The sequence below is a fragment of the Sarcophilus harrisii genome, chromosome 3, assembly GCF_902635505.1.
Source record: "Sarcophilus harrisii chromosome 3, mSarHar1.11, whole genome shotgun sequence".
Lineage (NCBI taxonomy): Eukaryota > Metazoa > Chordata > Mammalia > Dasyuromorphia > Dasyuridae > Sarcophilus > Sarcophilus harrisii.
This window is the reverse complement of record NC_045428.1, coordinates 608,728,765-608,750,050: the sequence shown is the minus strand read 5'-3', so window position 1 is coordinate 608,750,050 and position 21,286 is coordinate 608,728,765. Positions and strand designations below refer to the sequence as shown.

General features: G+C 44.9%; 1 protein-coding gene across 1 annotated transcript; it reads right to left on the bottom strand.

The window, feature by feature from the left end:
- Nucleotides 1-4,912: 4,912 nt before the first annotated feature.
- LOC100914040 (zinc finger protein 883-like) lies at nt 4,913-21,023 on the bottom strand. Its single transcript, XM_031964080.1, has 5 exons — nt 19,373-21,023; nt 17,679-17,805; nt 17,216-17,311; nt 9,060-9,154; nt 4,913-8,594 (listed from the first exon to the last, which is right to left on the bottom strand). The coding sequence occupies exons 1-5, from the start codon at nt 19,556-19,558 to the stop codon at nt 7,083-7,085; spliced, it is 2,016 nt and encodes a 671-aa protein (XP_031819940.1). The 5' UTR covers nt 19,559-21,023; the 3' UTR covers nt 4,913-7,082.
- Between the last annotated feature and the right edge of the window lie 263 nt (nt 21,024-21,286).

The window sequence follows — 21,286 nt, the reverse complement described above, 5'->3', positions numbered from 1 at the left end:
TTTATCATGATTTTCAGAGTCTAATAATTATTAGCTTATCTTTTTTAATCTATGTTCTAGGTCAATTTTATATTTCTCAGTTTTTTCAATTTTATAATTTTGTTTTAATATTTCTTATTGTCTAATTGAGTTATTTGTTTGTATTCATTCTACCCTCTGGGGCATTCAGTTCTTGTGTTAGGATTTCCATTACAGAGTTTCAACTGCCAGTTTTTTTAGCCATTCTTTTCTCCTTAGCTATTCTATTTGGCATCTCATTTATTTTTTCTAAATATTCTCGTAGTCCCTGTGGCTCAGATATTTTTGTTCTTGAGAATTTAATTAAATTTATGAGATTATTTTTTCTTCAGGCCTTACCCACTGGGACAGCGCTCAGATATTAAATCACCAATGCTATATAAAACAACATAATAAAAACCCGCAGGACTTCTAGAGGAAATGGAATTAAGGACACGACATTTCCAGTCACGTTTCTTTCATGTTTGTGACATTGTTTCTGATGGACTATAATTCCTTCATGCCTATTGCTTGAGAAATATTACATGCCCTTTCATTTTTTTCAAAATGTTTTATTTCAGTCTTCTAGTCAAATCTTAAAGCTCCCCTTTGGCCTTTTTGAGCCAAGATGTTTAGAGATATTTGGGATGTTGAATGAGTGTGTGCATGTGATGGGGAGAGGGAGGGAGGGAATTAACATAAGAAAATTTACAGATGCAGAAGAATAGCAAGACAACCTGCTAGGATAATCCATGTATGTAGTATAAGTTTGAGATGTGTGCATATGTGTGTTTTGTGAATTTCTACAAAGCTTGGTTCAAGTTGTGCATTCAGACAAGTGTGCCAAAGCAAACATGAAACTATTATGCTCAAATTGTTCCCCAATATGCCAATTGCATGGGGACAGATTATGTTTTCAGAACACGTGTTCAGGCAAAACTTACTAGACTTGGAGTTTTGTTGGTTCTGTCGGTTGGAGGGACTATACTTGGATCAGATGCTAGCCAAGAAGGACCTGCCTAATCCTGTGTGGGCTCCTCCTTCAAGAAAGTCCAGGCTACTCCAGTGCTGATCTCCCACCACAGGTTTCCCTCTCACTACAGAGCTCTGGGTTCCTTCCCCCCAGGTCCTTTGAGACCTTTGCCCAGAGCCTCCTCCAGATTGGGGAGTTGGGGCTATTTCCTTCCATATTGGCTAGAAGCCCCTCCCCAGGTGTCCTTCGCTTGTTTTGCCCTTTGCTTCAGAACCTTCCTGTTGGGGTCTTTTTTCCTCTGGGCTGAGTGACATCTACAGGGGAGTCTCCTTTGCCAGTTAATCCTTCATTTTACGGGGTTTGGGAGATTTGGGGTACAAGTGGGTCTAAGTCCTAGCACAGCTGCTTCTAACCACACTTTCTTCTCCCATCTTTGACTTTGAAGGCCATTAACATGACCCCATCCTTGCCACAGAATTATTTGAGCCAAATTGATTTACTTGCTTCCCCGCCCCTCCACCCCTACAACATTTCCATTCACATCCTTGTGCAAGGTATACTCAGGGTTACTGTGAGCCTTAAATAAATTAATGGATGAAAAGCATTTTGCAAACCTTAAAGTGCTAAGTTATCCTATTCTTCCTCTTCCTGTTACAATCACTGGGTCTCCAATCAGTGATGATCTCATTCCCTAAGTTTCTATTGCATTTCTGCTGAGCTTAAGCAATGTTTATATAGCAATTCAGGGATGTGCTGGTAAATATTTAATAACCAAACTCTTTGGAAGACAAAAACGTTATATACACACACATTTAATCTTCATTATTAACACATTCCTACGTGTATGTAATCAACAGAACAATAAATCAAGTCCTGACTTGTCTCAGTTGCTGATTTCTGAGGTTTAAATGCTCAGAGTGAAAATTTGATCATCTCTCCCACGCCAGTGAGAGCTGGTTCCAGCGCCCTCCTGGGTATGCTCTGTAGAATTCCTAATCAGTCTTTTGGAATCTGTAGGTTCTTCAGACTCAGCCCAAATTCTGCCTTCTACAAAAGGATTCTTTTGAAATCTTTCAGCTGTCACTGAAGCCTCATCCCCATTTACTTAAATATCTTTATCTCTTTGCTTATTATTTCCCCAAGAAGAAATTAAGCTTTATGACAGCAGAACTGAATTGGGTCTATGTTTCAATTCTCAATTCTAATTCCTATATCTTTAGATCATAGCATCTGCCCACTTAGAAGAGAGCTGGAAGACATTATCTAATCAATCCCTAAGAGGGTAAAAAAAAAAAAAAGCCTTTATAATATACTAAAAAAGTAGTCATCCAACTTTGGTGTTAAGACTTTCAGTGGGGATATCCAAGGTATTCCATTTCATTTTTTGCTGCTTCTAATTGTTAAAGAGATCTGTCCTTACATTAAACCAAAACTGTTAATATACTTTTTACCACAATATATTAAAGAATATTTTTATTAGATATTTGTATTAATTCCCTACATATATTTAATGTAACATAGAGGTAAATAACATACCGACTTGCATATTTATGAAGTAAAAGTTGTGAGAGTCTCCTTTATTTTTTGTTTGGTTGTAAATGTAGATGGTTACTCCTTCTGTTCTTAAAAAAAAACCTGATCTGACATTTTCATTATGTATCTGTTGGGAAATGATATCTATTTTCTGCTCAACTGCTTCCTGGTTTTCTGAGCAATTCTTGTCAAATCACGAGATCCTTTGTAAGTTATTTCTTTGGATTGATCAAATATTGAATCACTGATACTTCTCTAGGTTTATAAGATTTTCTCCCTTAAAATAAAAATAATTTCTAATCCTCTTTAGTGTGAGAGACAACCTAAAGTTAAGTTTCGATTCCTCCAAAACCATAAGCAAATAAGTTTCCACAGAATGCTGTAAGCCTCAAGGTAATGTAAGATAATAAGCATCCCTGACCAATGAGCTTCTAGAAGAGACTCACTTGGCTCCAAACCTTTGATGAAGATGTCTAAGCTAGAAATTGGTTTAAACTAACCAGGTTCAAGGACCAGAAAAGGCTTCTTTTTATTGCACTTGCTTAATAAGCCTCATGCATATAACCTGACACACCCCATGTAGAATTAGAACCTCATTAACAGAACATGGGATGTATGATGAGAGAGGGGGGGCATGTTTAGGAATACAGGTAAGAACTGATGTAACCTTAAGAGGAACTAACCAATCCATTCTTTGAGGGAAGGAATTGCTATAAACTAGCAGCATAAAACTTGTCTGCTTTTGTACCTAGTGCTCTTTCCATTAGAATAGTGGAGCCCGTTCTTAGCCAGAAATGTCCAATTCCTATGGACTTTATTCAATAAAATTTCTTTGCTATCAATTTCAGAGTGAGCTTGTTTCTAACACTTAATATTTTAATTCCTAAATTTGGAAGTGAATGTCTCTCTAAACAAGTAATTCTGTGGTAAATTAATCCTCATGCTAGGGAAGAGAAAAGAAGACAGACCTTATGCAAAATGTACATAAGAAAATCACGTTTGTTAATATTTCTACCCAACTCAGGCCTCAGGAAGGTTGCAAACAAGGGTATTACAAAACTCTAAAATTATAATGAAACTAATTCATGGGGGCTATAATAATAAAAGCTGAATTTTCTGTTATTTTCCTTGATTCCTTAGGATTTTAGCAAATTTTTGTTTCTTCCGCATTGAGAACTACACCTTTGGATGTCTATAAGATTTGAATTTTCATTTTTTCCATCATTACACAAAACATCCTGAGAAGGAAGGATATAAAATTTTATCAAATTAAACACTTTACAAAAATTATCTCATTCAATTCACAACTCAAGAGAGATAGATGCTATTATTCCCACTTTACAGATGAGGAAACTGAAGCAAATTAAGTAACTTGCCCAGGGTCACACAGCTAGGAATCTAGCCTGAGGTCACATTTGAACTCAGGTCTTTCTCCAGGCTCAGCACTCTGTGCAATGCGATGCCCGATGCCCCCGGTTGCCTCTAACAAGGAATGCAGATGTCTATTTGGGAACCAGGTGTACAGAGCCATTTGCATTTAGGTGAACACACCTATGAAATCATAATTTTGAAGAAACCAAAAAAACCCCCCAAAATGGCAACTCTAACCCTAACCCGACTCTAACCCGACTCCCGACTATAACCCTAAATTAAAAAAAAAAAAAACCATACAATTTTAAAAATTGGCATAAGCAGAAATCATGGCAATCCATGATCCAATAAGCATTTATTAACTATTTGCTATGTGTAAGGCACTTGGGATACAAAGCAAAAAAAAGAAATCCCCATCCCAAGGAGCTCATATTATAATGGGTAGAAACTGTGTAAATAACTATATTCATACAAAATATAGTGTGGATAAAAGGTAATCTTAGAGAGAAGGCACTAGCAGTAGGAAAGTCCTGCATTTGGTGGGATTTGAGTTGAATACTGAAGGAAATCAAGATTAGTTGGAGGGAGTACTGTAGACATGGCAGAGAGCCAGGATAAGGATGGGGTATGGAAATGGAGAGTCATCATAGGAGCTGAAATGAGACCAGTGTATCCACACTCCCTAGAGTGTGAAGGAAAGCAAAGGGGAAGAAAATGTGAAAGGGGTCAGGTCCTGAAGAGCTTTAAGTACTAAGAAACCACCTATTTAATGTTGGAGACAAGAGGCAGCATCAAATGGAGATCATCAATGGGGAAGGGCAATCAGATTGGTGCTCTAGGAAAATCCCTGGCAAGCCAGTCGAGGAGGATCAACAAAGGGGGTCCAACTTGGCCATTACCAGCCGAAAGCCCTAGTCTTCTTATATAACTGGGCAAAGAACTATTAAAGGTCTACTATTTTCCTTTTGAAAATGAAAGGGATAGAAATTCAATCGATTCCAAAAATAATATTAAAAGAAAAAAGAAAATCACTTTAAGTAAATAGAAAACATTCCAATGGTTTTATTACAAAGAGTTTTTTTAAAAATAATATTGTCATTTAAGCCATTCACAACTCTTAAAGCTGGGTTAAGAGCATGCCTGGTTTGCCACAGCCATGCCAGTACTTAATTTGGTCACATTTCAATACTTTTTCTCAATTTTATGTGGGTTAGAGGAGTCAAACTTACCTGTCTGGAAGGAGCCATCAAGCAGCACAGAAATATGGAGAACCAGATTAAAATGCAATTAGGAAATGTTTAACAAAATAAATAAAAACACAATAGAGACAATGCTAATTTGTGGTTCTTTGAGCCAATAAGCATGCTGATAGGACTAAGTTTCTTAATTTGACTCTGTTATGATATTTTCTTTTGTATTCTTTCAAGTAGCAGAGATCTTGATGATCTTTTCATGGGATTGTTGATAGTTTCTCCTTTTGAAAGCTGCTCATTCACAAATTTTGATAATTTCCCTTTTGCAGAAGAGCTCACACTGACAATGATCTTTCAGATCCTTATCAATTTCTCTTACCAGACTTTTATGAGAAAACTGTGGGATGGGGAAAGAGCTCTGTCAAAAAATGATTATGATGTAAAAATAGAAGGCATCAGTAAAACTTAATGAAATGTAAATGTGCTTATATACATACATCTGAATACTGAAATTTATTTGTAAAAAAACATTTTTAAGTTGTTTAATTGCTACTGATTCTGCAGAGATCACCCCAAGAGCACTGACTAATGTAACTTGCTGCTATGTAGTATACCAAAGGGGTAAGCCCAGAGGAAGATGAAGGTACTTTTCTCCCCAAATACCACAAAATGTTATTGCTCTGCACTAAACAAATGGCGGGTTAGATTTTTGCAGGTCACCTTCAGTATGAATCCATCAGAGATTTTGAGGCAGAAGGTGCCGGAGAAGTCACTGAGGTTGGACCTCTCACTCGCTGGGGCTCAGAGTATGACTTGCAGACCTCCTTGTAGGTTTCTGGAGCAGAATCTGCCCCCAGACCCTCTTGGCTCCAAGTCCAGCACAGTGCTCCACCACAATGCCGCGGCAGAGAGAAGAGGGAACCATATTGCTCATTTCTTGCCATGTGTAGTGTCACTTTAGACTGTGGGTCTACTTCAAGTGGAACGGGTAGTTATGGCAAAGCCTTATGGGGAGTTTCCTGTCCCTCAGTTCTTCTCCAAAGCCAACCAAAAGATGCAGCATCCCCGGAACCCCCAAGGCCAATGGCAAAGGAGATTTGAAAGCCTTTGCATCCCCTCCCCTGACATATAATTTACCCCAAAACCAAGGGCTGATCAATTGAGCGCTCAACATTTTATGTGTTTTCCATTAGTTACAGGTATGGAAGATAACGAGGTACAAAATAAAGCCATTCACTGACTTGTCTTCTACATTTCAATAAAGTGGATTCTCTTCTGATTGCATAATCTTTCCATTCTGTATCAGTTCTCTTGACCCTTTCTCAGAAAAGGTTTAACTAGTGCTAAAAGCTTTCTCATATTTAATTATATTAATGGAATTGATCAGCAAGACATCCTTTTTGGAGTTGTTTTAATATCTTTTTCTCAAATATGAGCTTTCTAATATAGTCAAGCATAAGCCATATCCAAAGGCTTTCCCATACTCATTCTGGAAGGGTTTACCCTTCAGTATGAATTGTTTTGTAAGTTCTCTTCATTGTAGAAAAACTTTCCTACATTCTTTACACAAATGGATTTCCTCCTAGCATCACAGACTAGAGCTGGAAAAAACCTTAGAGGCCATTAAGTCCAAATCCCCCATTTTATAGATGAGGAAACTGAGGTTGAAAAGGTTAAGTAATTCGTGCAGCATCCCACAGCTAGGGAATCTTGAGACTAAATCTGAATTCAGAATTCCTGACTGCATGGACAGAACTCTCTCCACTGGACCACTTAGTTGACTCCTCAGCATTCTCATGTTTGGTGAGTGATGACTTCTGGCTAAAGTTTTCCAGATTTGTAAGACTCAAAGAGTTTTTCTCAAGTAGGAATTCTGATGATCAATAAAGTGGTCTTTTCAAGTGAAGGCTTTCTCCATAATTATATTGAATGGGTTTCTCTGTAGCACAATTCTCTGAATGTTCTGATGTTCACAAAGCTGAAATTTGTAGTGAAATATTTCCCATTAGTTACCCTCAAAGGGTTCCTGTCCAGAATGAATTATCTGATGTACAATAAATGATAGAATTTCCAAATTTGTTGTACTCAAAGGGTTTCTCTCCTGCATGTATTTTCTGATGTTTATTAAAGGATGACCTCTCACTGAAGTTTTTCCCACATTCGGTACACTCAAAAGATTTCTGCCTACTATGAGTCCTCTGATGTACAGTAAGTTGAGATCTGTTGTAGTAGGCTTTCCCACATTCATTACACTCAAAGGGTTTCTCTCCTGTATGAATTCTCTGATGTGAAATAAGGGATGACTTCCAACTGAAGTTTTTCCAACAATCGGTACATTCGAAGGGTTTCTCCCCAGTATGGGTTCTCTGGTGTTTAATAAGCGATGACCTCTGGTTAAAGTTCTTTCCACATTCACTACACTCAAAGGGTTTCTCTCCAGTATGAATTCTCTGATGTGAGATAAGTGATGACCGCAGGCTGAAATTTTTCCCACATTCTGCACACTCAAAGGGTTTCTCTCCGGTGTGAATTCTCTGATGTTCAGTAAAGTGAGACTTGTTGTAGAAGGCTTTCCCACATGCAGTGCACTCAAAGGGTTTCTCTCCAGTGTGAATTCTCTGGTGCTGAATAAGTGATGACCTCACAGTGAAATTTTTTCCACATTCAATACACTCGAAGGGTTTCTCACCAGTATGAATTCTCTGGTGTTCAGTAAGTTGAGATCTTCTATAGAAGGCTTTCCCACATACATTACACAAAAAGGTTTTCTCTCCAGTGTGAATTCTCTGGTGTAAAATGAGCTGAGATTTGTCATAGAAGGCTCTTCCACATTCGTTGCAAGCAAAGGCTTTCTTTCCAGTATGAATACTCAGATGAGAAGTGAGTGATGATCTTTGGCTAAAGTTTTTCCCACATTCATTACACTCAAAGGGCTTTTCTCCAGTATGGATTCTCTGGTGGGAAATAAGGGATGATCTCTGGCTAAAGTTTTTTCCACATTCATTACATTCAAAGGGTTTTTCTCCAGTATGGATTCTCTGGTGGGAAATAAGGGATGACTTCAGGCTAAAGTTCTTCCCACATTCCTTACATTCAAAGGGTTTCTCTCCTGTATGAATTCTGTGATGCACAGTAAGCTGAGATTTGTTGTAGAAGGCTTTCCCACATTCGCTACACTCAAAGGGTTTATTGCCAGTGTGAATTCTCTGGTGTGACATAAGGGATGACCTTTGGCTGAAGTTTTTCCCACATTCACTACATTCAAAGAGTTTCTGTTCAGTATAAATTCTGTGACGTGCAGCAAGTTTACACTCCCACTGAAAGGATTTCTCACATTCATTAGAATTAAAGGATTCTTTCCCAACATGTGCTTTCTCAGGTAGAAGAAAAGTTTTCCCTGATTCATTAAAAAGATGGAGTTTCTTTGGAGTATGAATTTTCTGATAATCATTAGAGCTTCCCAAATAACTAAAGGCTTTCTCACTTTCTTTAAACTTATATGGTTCCTCGACAGTATGAATCATTTCCTATAAAAGAGAGCAGGAATTATTAATGAGGGCTTTCCAACATCCATTATAGTCATATTATTTCTCTTCCAGCATGTATTTTCTAAAAGAAAGAAATGCTCTTTTTACTTAAGATTTTCTTTAGTCCATAAGTCTATGAAATGCATTATGATTTGGGTATTAAGTGAAGGGATTTCTGTATTTGTTGGTCTTACAAAGTATCTTACTTAAGGACATTTCATTATAACTAAAAACTGTTTGCAGCTCTGGGCAAACATGTCATATTTACAATGATTGGCGCCACACTGCAACTTCTCCCCAAAAATACTGAATTCAGGGACATTCATCTTACCACAAGGATTTCATGTAATTAATTATGACTCATCCTTGCTCTGACCCATTTCTCTTTGTTCTCTATCTGCTACTTCCCTAAATTGTAATGACATTCCCAGCTTCTCTGAGCACTTTGTCATCCCCAACACCCACCTTTTGCAGTCTCTTCTGGGAGGCTGCTGTCAGGTAAACGGCCGGATGCACAGGTGGGTCCTTGATGTCACATTGCTGTTCCTGACAAAGGGACCCTGAAGGAAACCAAAAAAATCAATATTCACTTTATCTGATCAAGAAAAAAGAAAACTGTTTAACATTTAAAGTGTGAGACTGTTTCATCAAGGAAAATAATTATCTGCAAAACACAGAACATTGATATAGGAGTATTAAAACCACAAGTTGCTGAGGAGGGTAAGAGAAAACCCTCAATCTTCAGAACCAAGTAAATTATATTCAAATACACTGAAAGCATTCCCAGAGAGACTGCTTCGTTTGCTGAAGTGCTTTCCCTCCTTTTTTTTTTTTTCATAAGAGCTAACATTCTGCACAAGGATGGAAAAAAGGCCAAATTGAAAAATAAATGCAATATAAGAACAAAAGACATCAAGTCACTGGGTCTGGACATCTTTCAGTGGACAAAAGACATCAAATCAAGGCACTGGATCTGGAGTCAGGAAGATCTGAATTCAAAACCAGCCCCCAACACCTATGGCCCTCTAAGGTTTGGCAAGTCTCTCAGCTTCCACCCCCATTATTGTCCATTACTCAGAACCTGGGCAAGCATGCAAACATGAAACTGAAGCACAATACTGATGAACATTTTTGGGCAACCAAATTTTGCCATGATCTTCAACAAGCCCTCATGACTGATGGTATCAAAGGCTTGGTCTGATGAATGAACATTTGTATAGACTTTCTGTTCTGCTCCTGGTATTTGTCCTGTGGTTTTCAGGCAGCAAACACTATGCCAACCATTCCTTAGCCCTTTTGGAAGCTACAATGACTCTCAGGTGATTGACTATCTTCTAGATAAAGAACCAGTCTAGTAAGAAGGACTAACAAGAATCTTTCCAATGACTAGGACAAAGATATGATAGTCACAGAACAATCTACTTCCTATTCTTTTATAGAGATAGATAATAGAGGCATTCTTGAAATCCTGAGGGATAATCTCCTTTTTACCATATAAACCAGAAAATTTCAGTCAGCCTTTATATAAACAGTAAACCTTATTATCTTTATTATTATTATTAACCTCAATTGCACAAGAATCAACACCAGCAATTTTGCCAAACAAGAGGAGCCTAATGATGCATCTTCTTCAGCTGGAAACTTGGCCCAAGGGGGACTGACTCAACCTGAAGTGTACAGTCAATGGCTTCAGCATTAAATAATGATGGACTGTTGGGAACACCAGGAAAGCATTCAGTCCATTTCTCCAGGATTATGTTCTTATCACTAATCAATGTGTTCCATCAGCACTGAATAACTGCGATGTCTTTGATTGACATATCTTTAGCCCATAAAGGGGCTTCAAGGCATCATAAAAATGCTCTGGATTGCTACTATCAGCATAAAACTGAATTTCATCTCCTTTCTTAATGAGCCAAGAATCCCACTTCAAGAATCAATCTTTACTTGCACTTTGTTTTTGATGGATTTTGATTTGATGGATTCTTAGAGATGAAGGAACTAACCTCTCAGCAAATCCTGTAAAGTTCTGGTTTTCATTTAACCAAGAAAAACTTACCCAGCAAAACTGTATCTAATCTTACAGTGGAAAAAAATAAATGAAACTTTAATAAGAGAGAAGACTTCCTAGCATTCCTGGTAAAGAGTAGAGTTGAGGAGAATCTTTGAACTTCAAACACAGGAATCATTATGGAATACAAGATGGATAATTTTGATAATATTGAGTTTTTGCACAAACAAAACCAATGAAGCCAAGATTACAAGGGAAGCAGAAAGCTGTGAAAAAATTTTTATAGTCAGTGTTTCTGATAAAGGTCTCATTTCTAAAATATATAGAGAACTAAGTCAAATTCAAAAGAATATAATTATCCTTCAATTATTAAATGGTCAAAGGATATGAGCAGACAATTTTCAGATGTAGAAATCAAAGCCATTTATAGTCACATGAAAAAGTGTTTTAAATCACTGTTGACAATAGAAATGGAAATAAAAAAAACTGTGAAGTATCATCTCACATCTTTCATATTGGCTGAAGTGAGAAATGTTGGAGGGGATGTCAAAAAACTGGACATTAATGCATTGTTGGTGGAGCTATGCAATGATCTAACCATTCTGGAGAGTAATTTGGAACTATGTTCAAGAGGCTGTCAAACTGTGCATATCCTTTGAGCCAGTATCCTCACTACTGATTCTGTGGCCCAAAAAGGTCATAAAAGAAGTAAAAGGACCCGTATATGCAAAAATATTTGTAGTAGCTCTTTTTGTAGGGACGAAGAGTTGGAAAATGAGTGAATGCCCATCAATTGGGGGAATGGCTAAATAAGTTATGACATATGAATGTAATGGAATATTATTGTTCTATAAAAATGATGAACAGGCTGATTTCAGAAAATCCTGACAAGACTTACATGAACTGATACTGAGTGAAGAGAGCAGAACCAGAAAAAAACCACTGCACATAGTAATAGCAAGATAATGTGATGATCAACTATAATACTTAGCTCTTCTCAGAAAGGGGTGATTCAAGAAAATTCCAATAGAGATGGGATGGAAAATGCCAATTTCATACAAAAGGAGAATCAAGGGGACTGAATGCAGATTAAAGCATACTATTTTCACCTTTTTTTGTCTTTTTCTTTCTTGGGCTTTCTTCCCTTTTGTTCTGATTCTTCTTTCACTACATAACTAACATGGAATACGTTTAAAGAGATTGGAAATATGTGATCTATATCTGTCTTGGGGAGAGAGGAGGTTAAGGAAGGGAGAAGAAATTTAGAACAGAAAATCTTACAAAAATAAATGCTGAAAACTATCTTTACATGTATTGGAAAAGTAAAACCAAAAACACAGGAGTGAAGAGAAACGGAAAAAAAAAAAAAAAAAGGAAATAGAATGAACAATGATAAGCGACTAAACATGAATAAACTACCTGCATTCAAACATAAGGAGATAATGCATGTATCCCCTTCTAAACTCTAACATCAGCAGATCTGAAAAACAAGACTAAAAAAACAACAACTCAATATTTGATAAACCCAAGAAGATAAACTATTTGGAAAGAAGTTCTTATTCAAAACAAATTCTGGGGAAAACTGGAAAACATTTTTTAAAGGGTTTTGAACAGCTTTATACTACATACCTGAATAGTCCTAAATGGAAATTCACCTTAAATATAAACATCCTAAAAAAAAAAATGGAAGAGAAGGGAGGTGGGCAATGACAACTATGACCAGGGGAAGAATTCAAGAGAATACAATAAAACTAGACCATCCCAATTCCATGACATTAGAAAGTTTTTTATACAAACAAAATCACTGCAGTAATAAGGGAAAACATCCATATCAGGACTACTCATTGAACAATGAACAAACTGTCAGAAAGTCTGAATAAAATCCTAATAGCAGACTTTCAAAGGCTTACACTTGACTAACTTCTGCCATTTGTTTAAAGATGTTTAGAATAATTCTTTCCCATCTCCTAGTCTTAAAGTTTTGAATTGAACCATATGAAGCAGACTCTTTTGTTGATTAATCAAATATATGCCCAGGAATACAGTCTGACCCTGAAATCCATTTCATAAAAATCCTCACCACTTTCTAAAGGAAAATTAAAGGAATACCCATCAACAGTAGAATAGCTGAATAAGAAATTATGAGCAGATTTCAGAAAAATCTGAAAAGAGTTACATGAATTGTTGCAAAATGAAATAGCAGAACCCGAAGGACATCATACACGATAATAGCAATGATTAACTGCGAATGACTTAGCTCCTCTCAGCAATACACTGATCCAAGACAATTCCTAAGGACTTATGAAGGAAACTGCTATCCACATCCAGAGAAAGAATTGGTGGACTCTGAAAGCAGAATGAAGCATATTGTTTTCATTTAATTTTTTTTAATGTTTTCCCCCTTTTTAAAAGTTTCTTCTTAGATAACAAGACTAATATAGACATGTTTTAGGTGATTTAATGTATATAACCTATATCAAATTGCTTATCATTTCAAGGAGAGAGGTCAAGAAAGGAGGAAGAAAATTTGGAACTCAAGATTATATTTAAAAAATGAATGTTAAAAATTGTCTTTGCATGTAATTGGAAAAAATTCTATTTAAGAGGGAAAAGTCTCCACAGATCAATAAAATAAATTTTATATTTGAATAGGAAAAAATGAAAAATCATATATTCTGGCTAAACAAAAAAACAAATAAACAAAAAACTTCACATATAAAGCATAGCAAAAACGGTCACAACAATAATCCTAGTGAAAAATACTTGGGGAGTTTTGTGGATTACAGCCTGAAGAGATTTAATATGCCAACCCAAATAGCTAATACTCCCACAGACCACATTCATTGTTCTCAATTCATTCATGCAAAGGCTTTTCAGTTTTCTACAATTGAAATTCTAGTCACAGAGTGTGAGAGTTGAAAGGGGCCTCAGTGGCCACCTAATAAAGAATCCCCAGAAAGAAACATCCACTGTAGCATACCCAATGAATGCCCCCATGCAACGTCAGCTCTGAGAGCAGGGAAGCCCACCACCTCTGAAGGCAGTTTGTTTCCCCTTTTGGACAGCTCTCGATCAGGATCTCTCCTCCCCTTTCAACTTCAACTTGCTTCTATGCAAATTCTACCTCCCGGACCCTGATTCTAACCTCTGGTTTGTGGGTGGAGGTGCCAATGTGGGTAGGAGGGAAGGAATCTATACTTGCCACAGGAGCCAGATGGCTCTGGAGGGGACAGGGAGGCAGGTGACGTTGCCCAGCCCTCGCTCCCTCCCTTCAATCCACTTCACTTGCAGGTCATGGCATCTCCTCCCTGATGCCATCCATAGTCCTCTTTGAGAATGAAGCACAAAGAGCCATCTGGGAGTCCTCACAGCTGCCCCTCTGGGGATCCAAATGGCCAGTGCCAATTGGCCAACAAGCTCCCCCCTTCTTCACTCTCCCTCACTTCCCTCTATCCATGAGGGAAATCATATCCTTACCTCTGCCAGAGGAATAGAAATTTTGGTCACTGAATCCTCCAAAGTTATTTTGGGGTTCACAGGTTATGTTTCTTTTTTTAGATGTGTAAATCACCGTGTTATCTATTTATTTTTAATATACAGATTGCTTTATGAATCATGTTGAGAGAGAAAAAATCAAGGGAAAAATCAGAGCAAATTAGATTTCTTTCTTAAGGGCAATGCCTTAAACCCAATCACTCCAGAAAAGTCAACAGTGGGTCTTAACCCAGCCTCCCTCTGTCACGTTAGGGACCCGAGGTTCCAAAGGTGTCAACAATTATTCCTATTTTGGTTTGAAAGCCTGAGGGTCTTCACTTCCCAGAAGGATTTTTTTGGACCAGGTAAGAGGCCATGACCTGCCTCTTTTCTCACCTAGCCCTAATCATTAATTATTGATTATTATTAGCCTTAATCATAATTGAACATTAATTAATGTTGTCTCAGTCAAACAGGTCCGGGAAAGCCCTCCACTTGAAATGGCCAGGGCCTCCCCTACATTCAAGGCCATCTCCAGTCTCCCTGCTCAATAATCTGGCCATAGATCCCAGATGGCTCCGGAGCGGAGGGAGGCTGGTGACCTTGCCCAGCTGTCCCTCACTTAAATCCAATCCATTGCAAGTCATGGCACGGTGTCCCCCAACAACAAGAAAGGGAAACTAAGTACAAGTTCAGGGCAGAAAGATGGTCTCCTGGGGGAGCAATGGAAACTGAGCCGACAAGAACTGAAGCCCCTTCTCTTAATACAATTTATGGCACTAATTCTTTTTCCGGCCTTGAGTGTCAGCTCCTCTGGCAAATTCAGTTACTGTTCCTTCTGATAACTAAAGACTCATCTAAACTTGGAATTCATGCTTAATCGCAATCCTAGAATTTGGGGTTGTTTCCAAACTGAAAAAAAAAAAAGCGACTTTGCCCTGAGAGGGAGAGTCTCAGGTAGCAGTAAGGCTAAATATAATCAATCTGCTAATGATGATGAGTAAACCCAAGGCTCCCCGCCTGGGGAGGGCCACAAACAAGGGAACAATCTGTTGGTCAGTAAGCCCTCGAGTCCACCCGTGCTCCACAACTCAGTTGTACCTCTTAGCCATCCCATTGGCTTATCAACCTAATCTTTGTTTCTCTTTCCTGTAAAATCACATATATATAAAATATTGTAAAATTTCCTTGGAAACTAGCCCTGTCAAGCAGTGTATATCTTTTTACTTTGGCCCTTTTGCTCAGAACTTTAGCTCGCTCCAATGAGAGAGCTCTGACAGACCAGAAACCCAAAACCGAGTTCTAAAGATTTTCCTCCGGACTATTGATGACCATTGTAAAGACTGCCCCAAATCATGAACAACAACGGCAAACAAAAACAATTCTGAATTCTGAAAGACAGAAATCGCGTTAAAGGGATCAAGGTCGCTGGAGCAGTAAATGGGTCCCCGCGTCTTTGGAAGAAATCTGAACCAACCTCTGCCCGAGCTCTCCCCGGGAAATGGGAAGGGCAGAAACGAAGCTTCCAGAGTGGCCATTTTACGCCGAACCCCAGCGCCCAACACCTGGGGAAGCAGCTCAGCCAACAGCTTGCCCAGTCCCTAGCCAGCGGCCCTAAGTCCCCGAGTCCCTCCGCCGGCTTGGTCCCCTTGTGGCCCCCAGTGCGCCTCAGTTAAACTTGTGGGTAGAAAGGCGAGATCAGCGGTGCTCCCAGCGCACAGAGCACTTCCCTTGCGGCTTTCCTCTGGTGCTCCCACTGATCATCTTGCCCCCCCGTTCTTTCTCCTTTTCTGCCGGTGGCTCTGACGACTCAAACGTCCGTGACAGCCCCACCTCAAGAACAAGGCTTTTCCTCCCTGTCAGACCAGAATCGCCCCTAATGGGGCTCCCCACAAATCAGGGGTAAATCAGAGTCCCTGATCACTGTGGCCGCTTGGCGGAGGGTTAGAACTGCTGGCAGCACGAAGGTAAGAAAGAGCCACTGAGGACAGAGGGCGGTACAGAGACTGGGCCTGGTCCGGAAGGCCCCAGTGCCGGCGGACCCTTATTCACCTGTCGCTTACTAACCTTTGTCTGCCCCGGGTTCTCATCTGTAAAATGGGTATAATGAGTGTCATGAGGGTAAAAAGAGATGAGTCGGTCATTTTGTGTCCTTCCCCTTCTGAGTCTTTCCTTGAACACCCTTCATGGCTCAGGGCCTTTGGGCCGCGGGCTAACTCAGGCCTCTCCCATTCCCAAGTTCTTTTCCACTGGCTAAGTAGCTCCGATCAAGCCCCTCTGGTGTCCCGGTCAGGGACGGATACCCAGGGCAAAATCATCCCTTGCCCTAGAAAATGACCAACTGGCTCTCTGGACAACCCCCCAGAAAACGCCGGGGCGTCCCTGGCTGAGGGGGCGCACATCCGGTGCCCCGGGGCCGCGTCTCTCCTTGGCTCCCGTTCTATACCTCCCCCACCGGACGGGAGTCAGGCCGGCCCCACCCCGCCTGCTTCTGACCGTGCCCTGAAGGGGCCGATTCTGAGAGCCCAGTGACGGACCCGCAGCCCCGAGAACGCCCAGAAACTGCCGCTGCCTCAGCGCCCGAAGCGGAGCCGCCCATTCTCGGGCTCACTCGGCAAGGAAGGACGCGGGGCCGGGTGCAAGTGACGGGGTTCAGGCTGGAAGGAGGGCCCTCTCTGAGGGTCCCGGGCCTCGCCCTGCCCGGAGGCCAGGCTCCCTGAAGGGAAAGGGCCGAGCCCTCAGCCTAGGGACCACCTGCCAGCTGTGCCTGACCCCTGGAGGCCACTAGTGGGCCAAGCCAGGCAAGGACCCCGCGGGGCAGCACCGGCCACACTGGGGTGAGCGGCCCGTCTACACTGCCCAGAGGACGGGCGGCTTCTTGGGTTCCTGTGGTTTCCCACAGCAGGCCGGGAGGGATCACTCAGGAGGGACGGCCTGTCCCCGTCCCCCTTACCTCCCCACCCCCGCCCCCCTTCCCCCCACCTCTCCGCGAGGTCCCAAACAGGGCGGAGGGATCATTCTCCAGGAAAGAAGGCCCACATCTCCCCAGAAAGCGCCCTCCCCCCCACCCTCTCCCCCACCTCCGCGTTCTGAAGGTGCCGCGGACCCCGCCTGCCATCCCTTGTCCCTCGCTCACCCAGGCCAAGGTCTCCGGGCCCCGCTCCCTCCAGCATCCAGGGCGCTTCTCCGCGCTCCAGTCGGGAGATCACCTCGGGTTTCAGACCTGGGCGCCCTGCGCACGGGAGAGACAGGCCCGGCTCAGGAGACGGCGTTGGGGGGGGGGGGGGGAGAAGGGGTGGCTGAGGGGGCCCGGCCGCCCGATCAGCCTGACTCATCCGTCCCTCAGAGGAGAGCACGTCTCCCCTGCCCTGGGACTGAGTGGGAGATGGAAAGCTGGGACACCAGAGGGTCAGGGCTGGGATGCCCCCCACCAAGGGCCCCTCCCCCTCAGGCCCAGAGGGCAGAAGTGAGGCTCCGGGCCGTAGTCCTTCGTGAGCTGAACATCGTTGAAGAGACCCCGGCCCCGGAGAACACGCATCCCCAGGAGGAACAGCGGGGGAAGGGGAGGGCGGGGAGGGGAGCCGGGAGCGGGGGCTCACCCAGGGCGGCCAGGTGCTCCAAGGTCTCCAGCATCACCTCCCGATAGAGGCTCCTCTGGGCGGGGCCCAGGCGGCTCCACTCCTCCCGGCTGAAGTGCACGGCCACGTCCCGGAAGGTCACCAAGTCCTGAAACGGCCCAAGGGCCCTTCTTACAGGGGAGGAGGGGGCGGGCCGGGGGCCCACTGATGGACAGCCGGGGCCCAGACACACAGTCCTGCCTGGAACCCCCCCAGCAAATCCTGACCTCGGGCCGAGCCACCCCCTCCCCCCCACTGGCAGCCTCTGGAGGTCCCCGGAGCCTGCCTTCCTGTGCGTCTGTCTCACTCTCCCACACTCACTGACACACAGACGCGCTCTCCCCCACCCGCTCTGGGAGAGCTCCCCGTGCACCAGGGAGGCGAGGCTGGCAGTGACCCCAGGGAGAGGTAGGGGCAGGTTAGGGGCAGCAGGGTCCAGGGAATGGGAGACAGTGATGCTGCCAGCACTGGCTCTGGCTCCCCGGGGGCAGCACTGCAGGCACTGGGGGCGGGGGGCAGGAATCTGGAATCAGGGTGGGAAGAAGCATTTATCCAGCACCTACTGTGTGCCCAAGAGGAACGCTTCACAAATCGCTATCTTACCAGACAGCTCACAACCTTGTGGGCATCTGTGGGGCTGGATTTGAACTCAGCTCTTCTTCCCCTCCCTCTGGGCTGCCCCTAAGGATGCCACGGCAATGAAGAGGCCAGCCGGGAAGCCTGGGGAAGTGGCCGAGCCCGAGACCCCTGACCTCCAGCCCGGGCTGGACTCCTGCCCCCCACCTCCGCCTGGCATGACCTTGGCAAGGCCCTTCACTGCTCTGGGCTCAGTTTCCCTCTCTGTAAAATCAGGGGCTGGGCTCACTCTGGGATCCCTGCCAGCTCTGGGCAGGATTCAGTGACTGCCCCAACAGCCGGGCTTCTGCCCCTCCTCCACCTGGCCCCTCACTAATTCATCCATCTATTCATTCATTCCCCTCCCCAACCTTCCCCTCACTCACTCGTTTATTCACTAATTCATTCCTTCATTCACTCACTCATTTCTTCCTCCCCCAATCTTCCACTCACTCACCCATCCATCCATTTATTCCTTCACAGCTGAACAAGACTATTCATGGCTAACACTTTCTGTAGTCTGGTCAGCCGGGTCTACCTCGTGACCCCACTGGGGTTTTCCTACCAAGACCCGGGAGTGATTCCCCATTTCCTTCTGTAGCTCAACTGACAGATGAGGAAACTGAGGCAGACGGTGCTGCCCCTCTCTTCCAGTCCCCCCCCCCCCCCAGCCTTCCCAAGGCGGAGGGGGTGGCAGAACAAAGTAAGAGGCCAGATTCAGGGTCACTGCTGGACACCCCCAGAGTCAGCCCGGGGTTCCCCAGAGACCTGGTCATAAGGGATGAAGGGGGGAAGGGGCTATGGGATGGGGCATCACCAGGAGAGGGGCCAAAGATGAAGGCTTGCCCAGGAGGAGGGAGTGTCATGAGGTGGGGGCGTGCTCAGGGAGGGGCCACGAGGTGGGGGCGTGTCTGAGGAGGAGCCACAAGGTGGGGGTGTGTCCAGGGAGGAGCCACGAGGTGGGGGCGTGCTCAGGGAGGGGCCACAAGATGGGGGCGTGCGCAGGGAGGGGCCACGAGGTGAGGGCGTGCCCAGGGGAGGGACGGGCTGCTGGACCTCACCTGGCGCCCTGCTGTCCGGCTCTGGCCTGTGCTCACCTCCATCTCCTCCATGCTGGCCAGAAGGTCAGTGTCCGGGGAAGGCGGGGCTGCAGGAGGGTGGAGAAGCCGGTAGGGGGAGGCACTGACCATTGTGCCCTCCTTTGCCCCAGGTACTGACTGTGAGCCTTGGGGGAGGGGCGCTGACATGATGGGACTCACTTGAAGGGGAGGTGGGGTAGGAGCGCCCCAGTGATGATGACCCGGATGACCCTGGAGTGTCCCCTTCTTTCCTCTCCCCCACCCCAGCCTGGACAGTGCCCGGCATACTGTAGGTGCTGCATAAATGCTCAGGTTTCAGCCGGTGTCCTTGCAACGCCGGGGGTCACCAAGGAGCCACCCATCAGGCCCTGCGTGAGGCAGGACGTGGCCGGGGGCTCGCGGCCCTTCGGGACAAGGTGCCGGGAAGGCTGCGCAGGGCCTTGCCCAGGAGGACCTCAGACCCTCTGGAGGGGCGGCCCGAGTCCCAGGAGGGAGGGGCGTGGCTGGACACCACGCCCCCGGCTCCCGGCTCGGCGCCGGCGCCGTCCCGCGGAGCCCGGGAAGGTTCTTGAGCATGGGAGGTGCCGCGCGGGCGCTGGCCCCGCCCCCCAGCAGCCCCCTCCCAGAAGGCACCGCGTCCACGCTCGTCCGCACTCACCTCCTTACGCTCCAGGACCCCCACGGCCCCGGTGGAGGCTGCTCTCTGGCCGCGCGAGCCCAGGACGCATGCGTACTTTCCGCCTTGGGTTCTCCGCTCACAGTAAGGAAAGGAAGCCCGACCCCACTCTGAGTCTGCGCACAAGGAACGTCTGAACTACTCTCCCCAGAATGCAACGGGGCGCCGCGGGCTCCCGGCGCGATGACGCCAGAATGGAGGCTGTCAAGAGACCGCGCAGGGGGCGTGGGCGCCAACCTTCCCTATGTGAAACGGCCTCACAGTGGGAGGGGCCGCTGCGCCTGCGCACGCTCCTTTGGGGCCTGCCCTGCTAGGCATCCTGGGAAATGGAGTCCGCCCTCTTCTCCTCAGAGAAGGACACCGAGGACTTTGTCCCCTTTCCCTTGGGGCGCCTTTACGCGCCTTGCTTTTTTCTCTCGTTACGCGGACCTGCTTCCTGCCCCAAATTGCGGTCGCAGCCCTTCATTTTTGGACCGAGCTGCAGCCCAGATTCCCCTTCCTTATCAACGTAGAGAGCAAGAGCAGCCGTGGCTTGGGACCCCCCGAATCAGCGGGGCCCTTCCGGGCGCAGGCAGCCCGTGACCCCGAACGAGAAGCGCGGCCGGGAACGGAGGCTTCCAGCATGAGCCCGTGCTCCGCCCCTCCCTCGGGAGCTGCTCCCGCAAAGGCTGGGCTTCGCGGGGCGGCCCAGCAGGGGGCGCATTTTCTCTCAGGCACGCAGGCGCAGCGGGTCACAAAGTCTGGTCCTTCCGGCTAGTCGGGAATACTCCCTGGTCCCTCCGGGCTGCTTGGCCACGTTCTCCTTCATCGTCCTGACGCCTCGGCTTCCCAGCTTCTCGGTCCTGCAAAGCCTCCCTCCCTCTCTATCGGAACACTTGATAAGGATAAAGGACCTTATGCTTTAGGACGTCAGAACGCCTCTGCCCTATTAGAATCTCAGATACCTTCTTATCAGGAAGCCCCTCCCCTTGTCCAGGCGCCTCCCCCTGATTACGTCATCCCGTCTCCGGAGGCTCATCCCACCTGTCAGTCAGCACCCTGACTCCGCCCCCGCCTCAGTCTACCCTCTGAGACTGAGCCACGTGTATATATGGCATCGAGAATTCTGATTGTTGGCTGGATTCTTGGAGAGAACAGTCTCATTCAGCCCTGGGATCAAACCATGGATCCATCTGATCCCAGTATCTCTCTCCATTGAACAAATTATTAAATACTCTCTA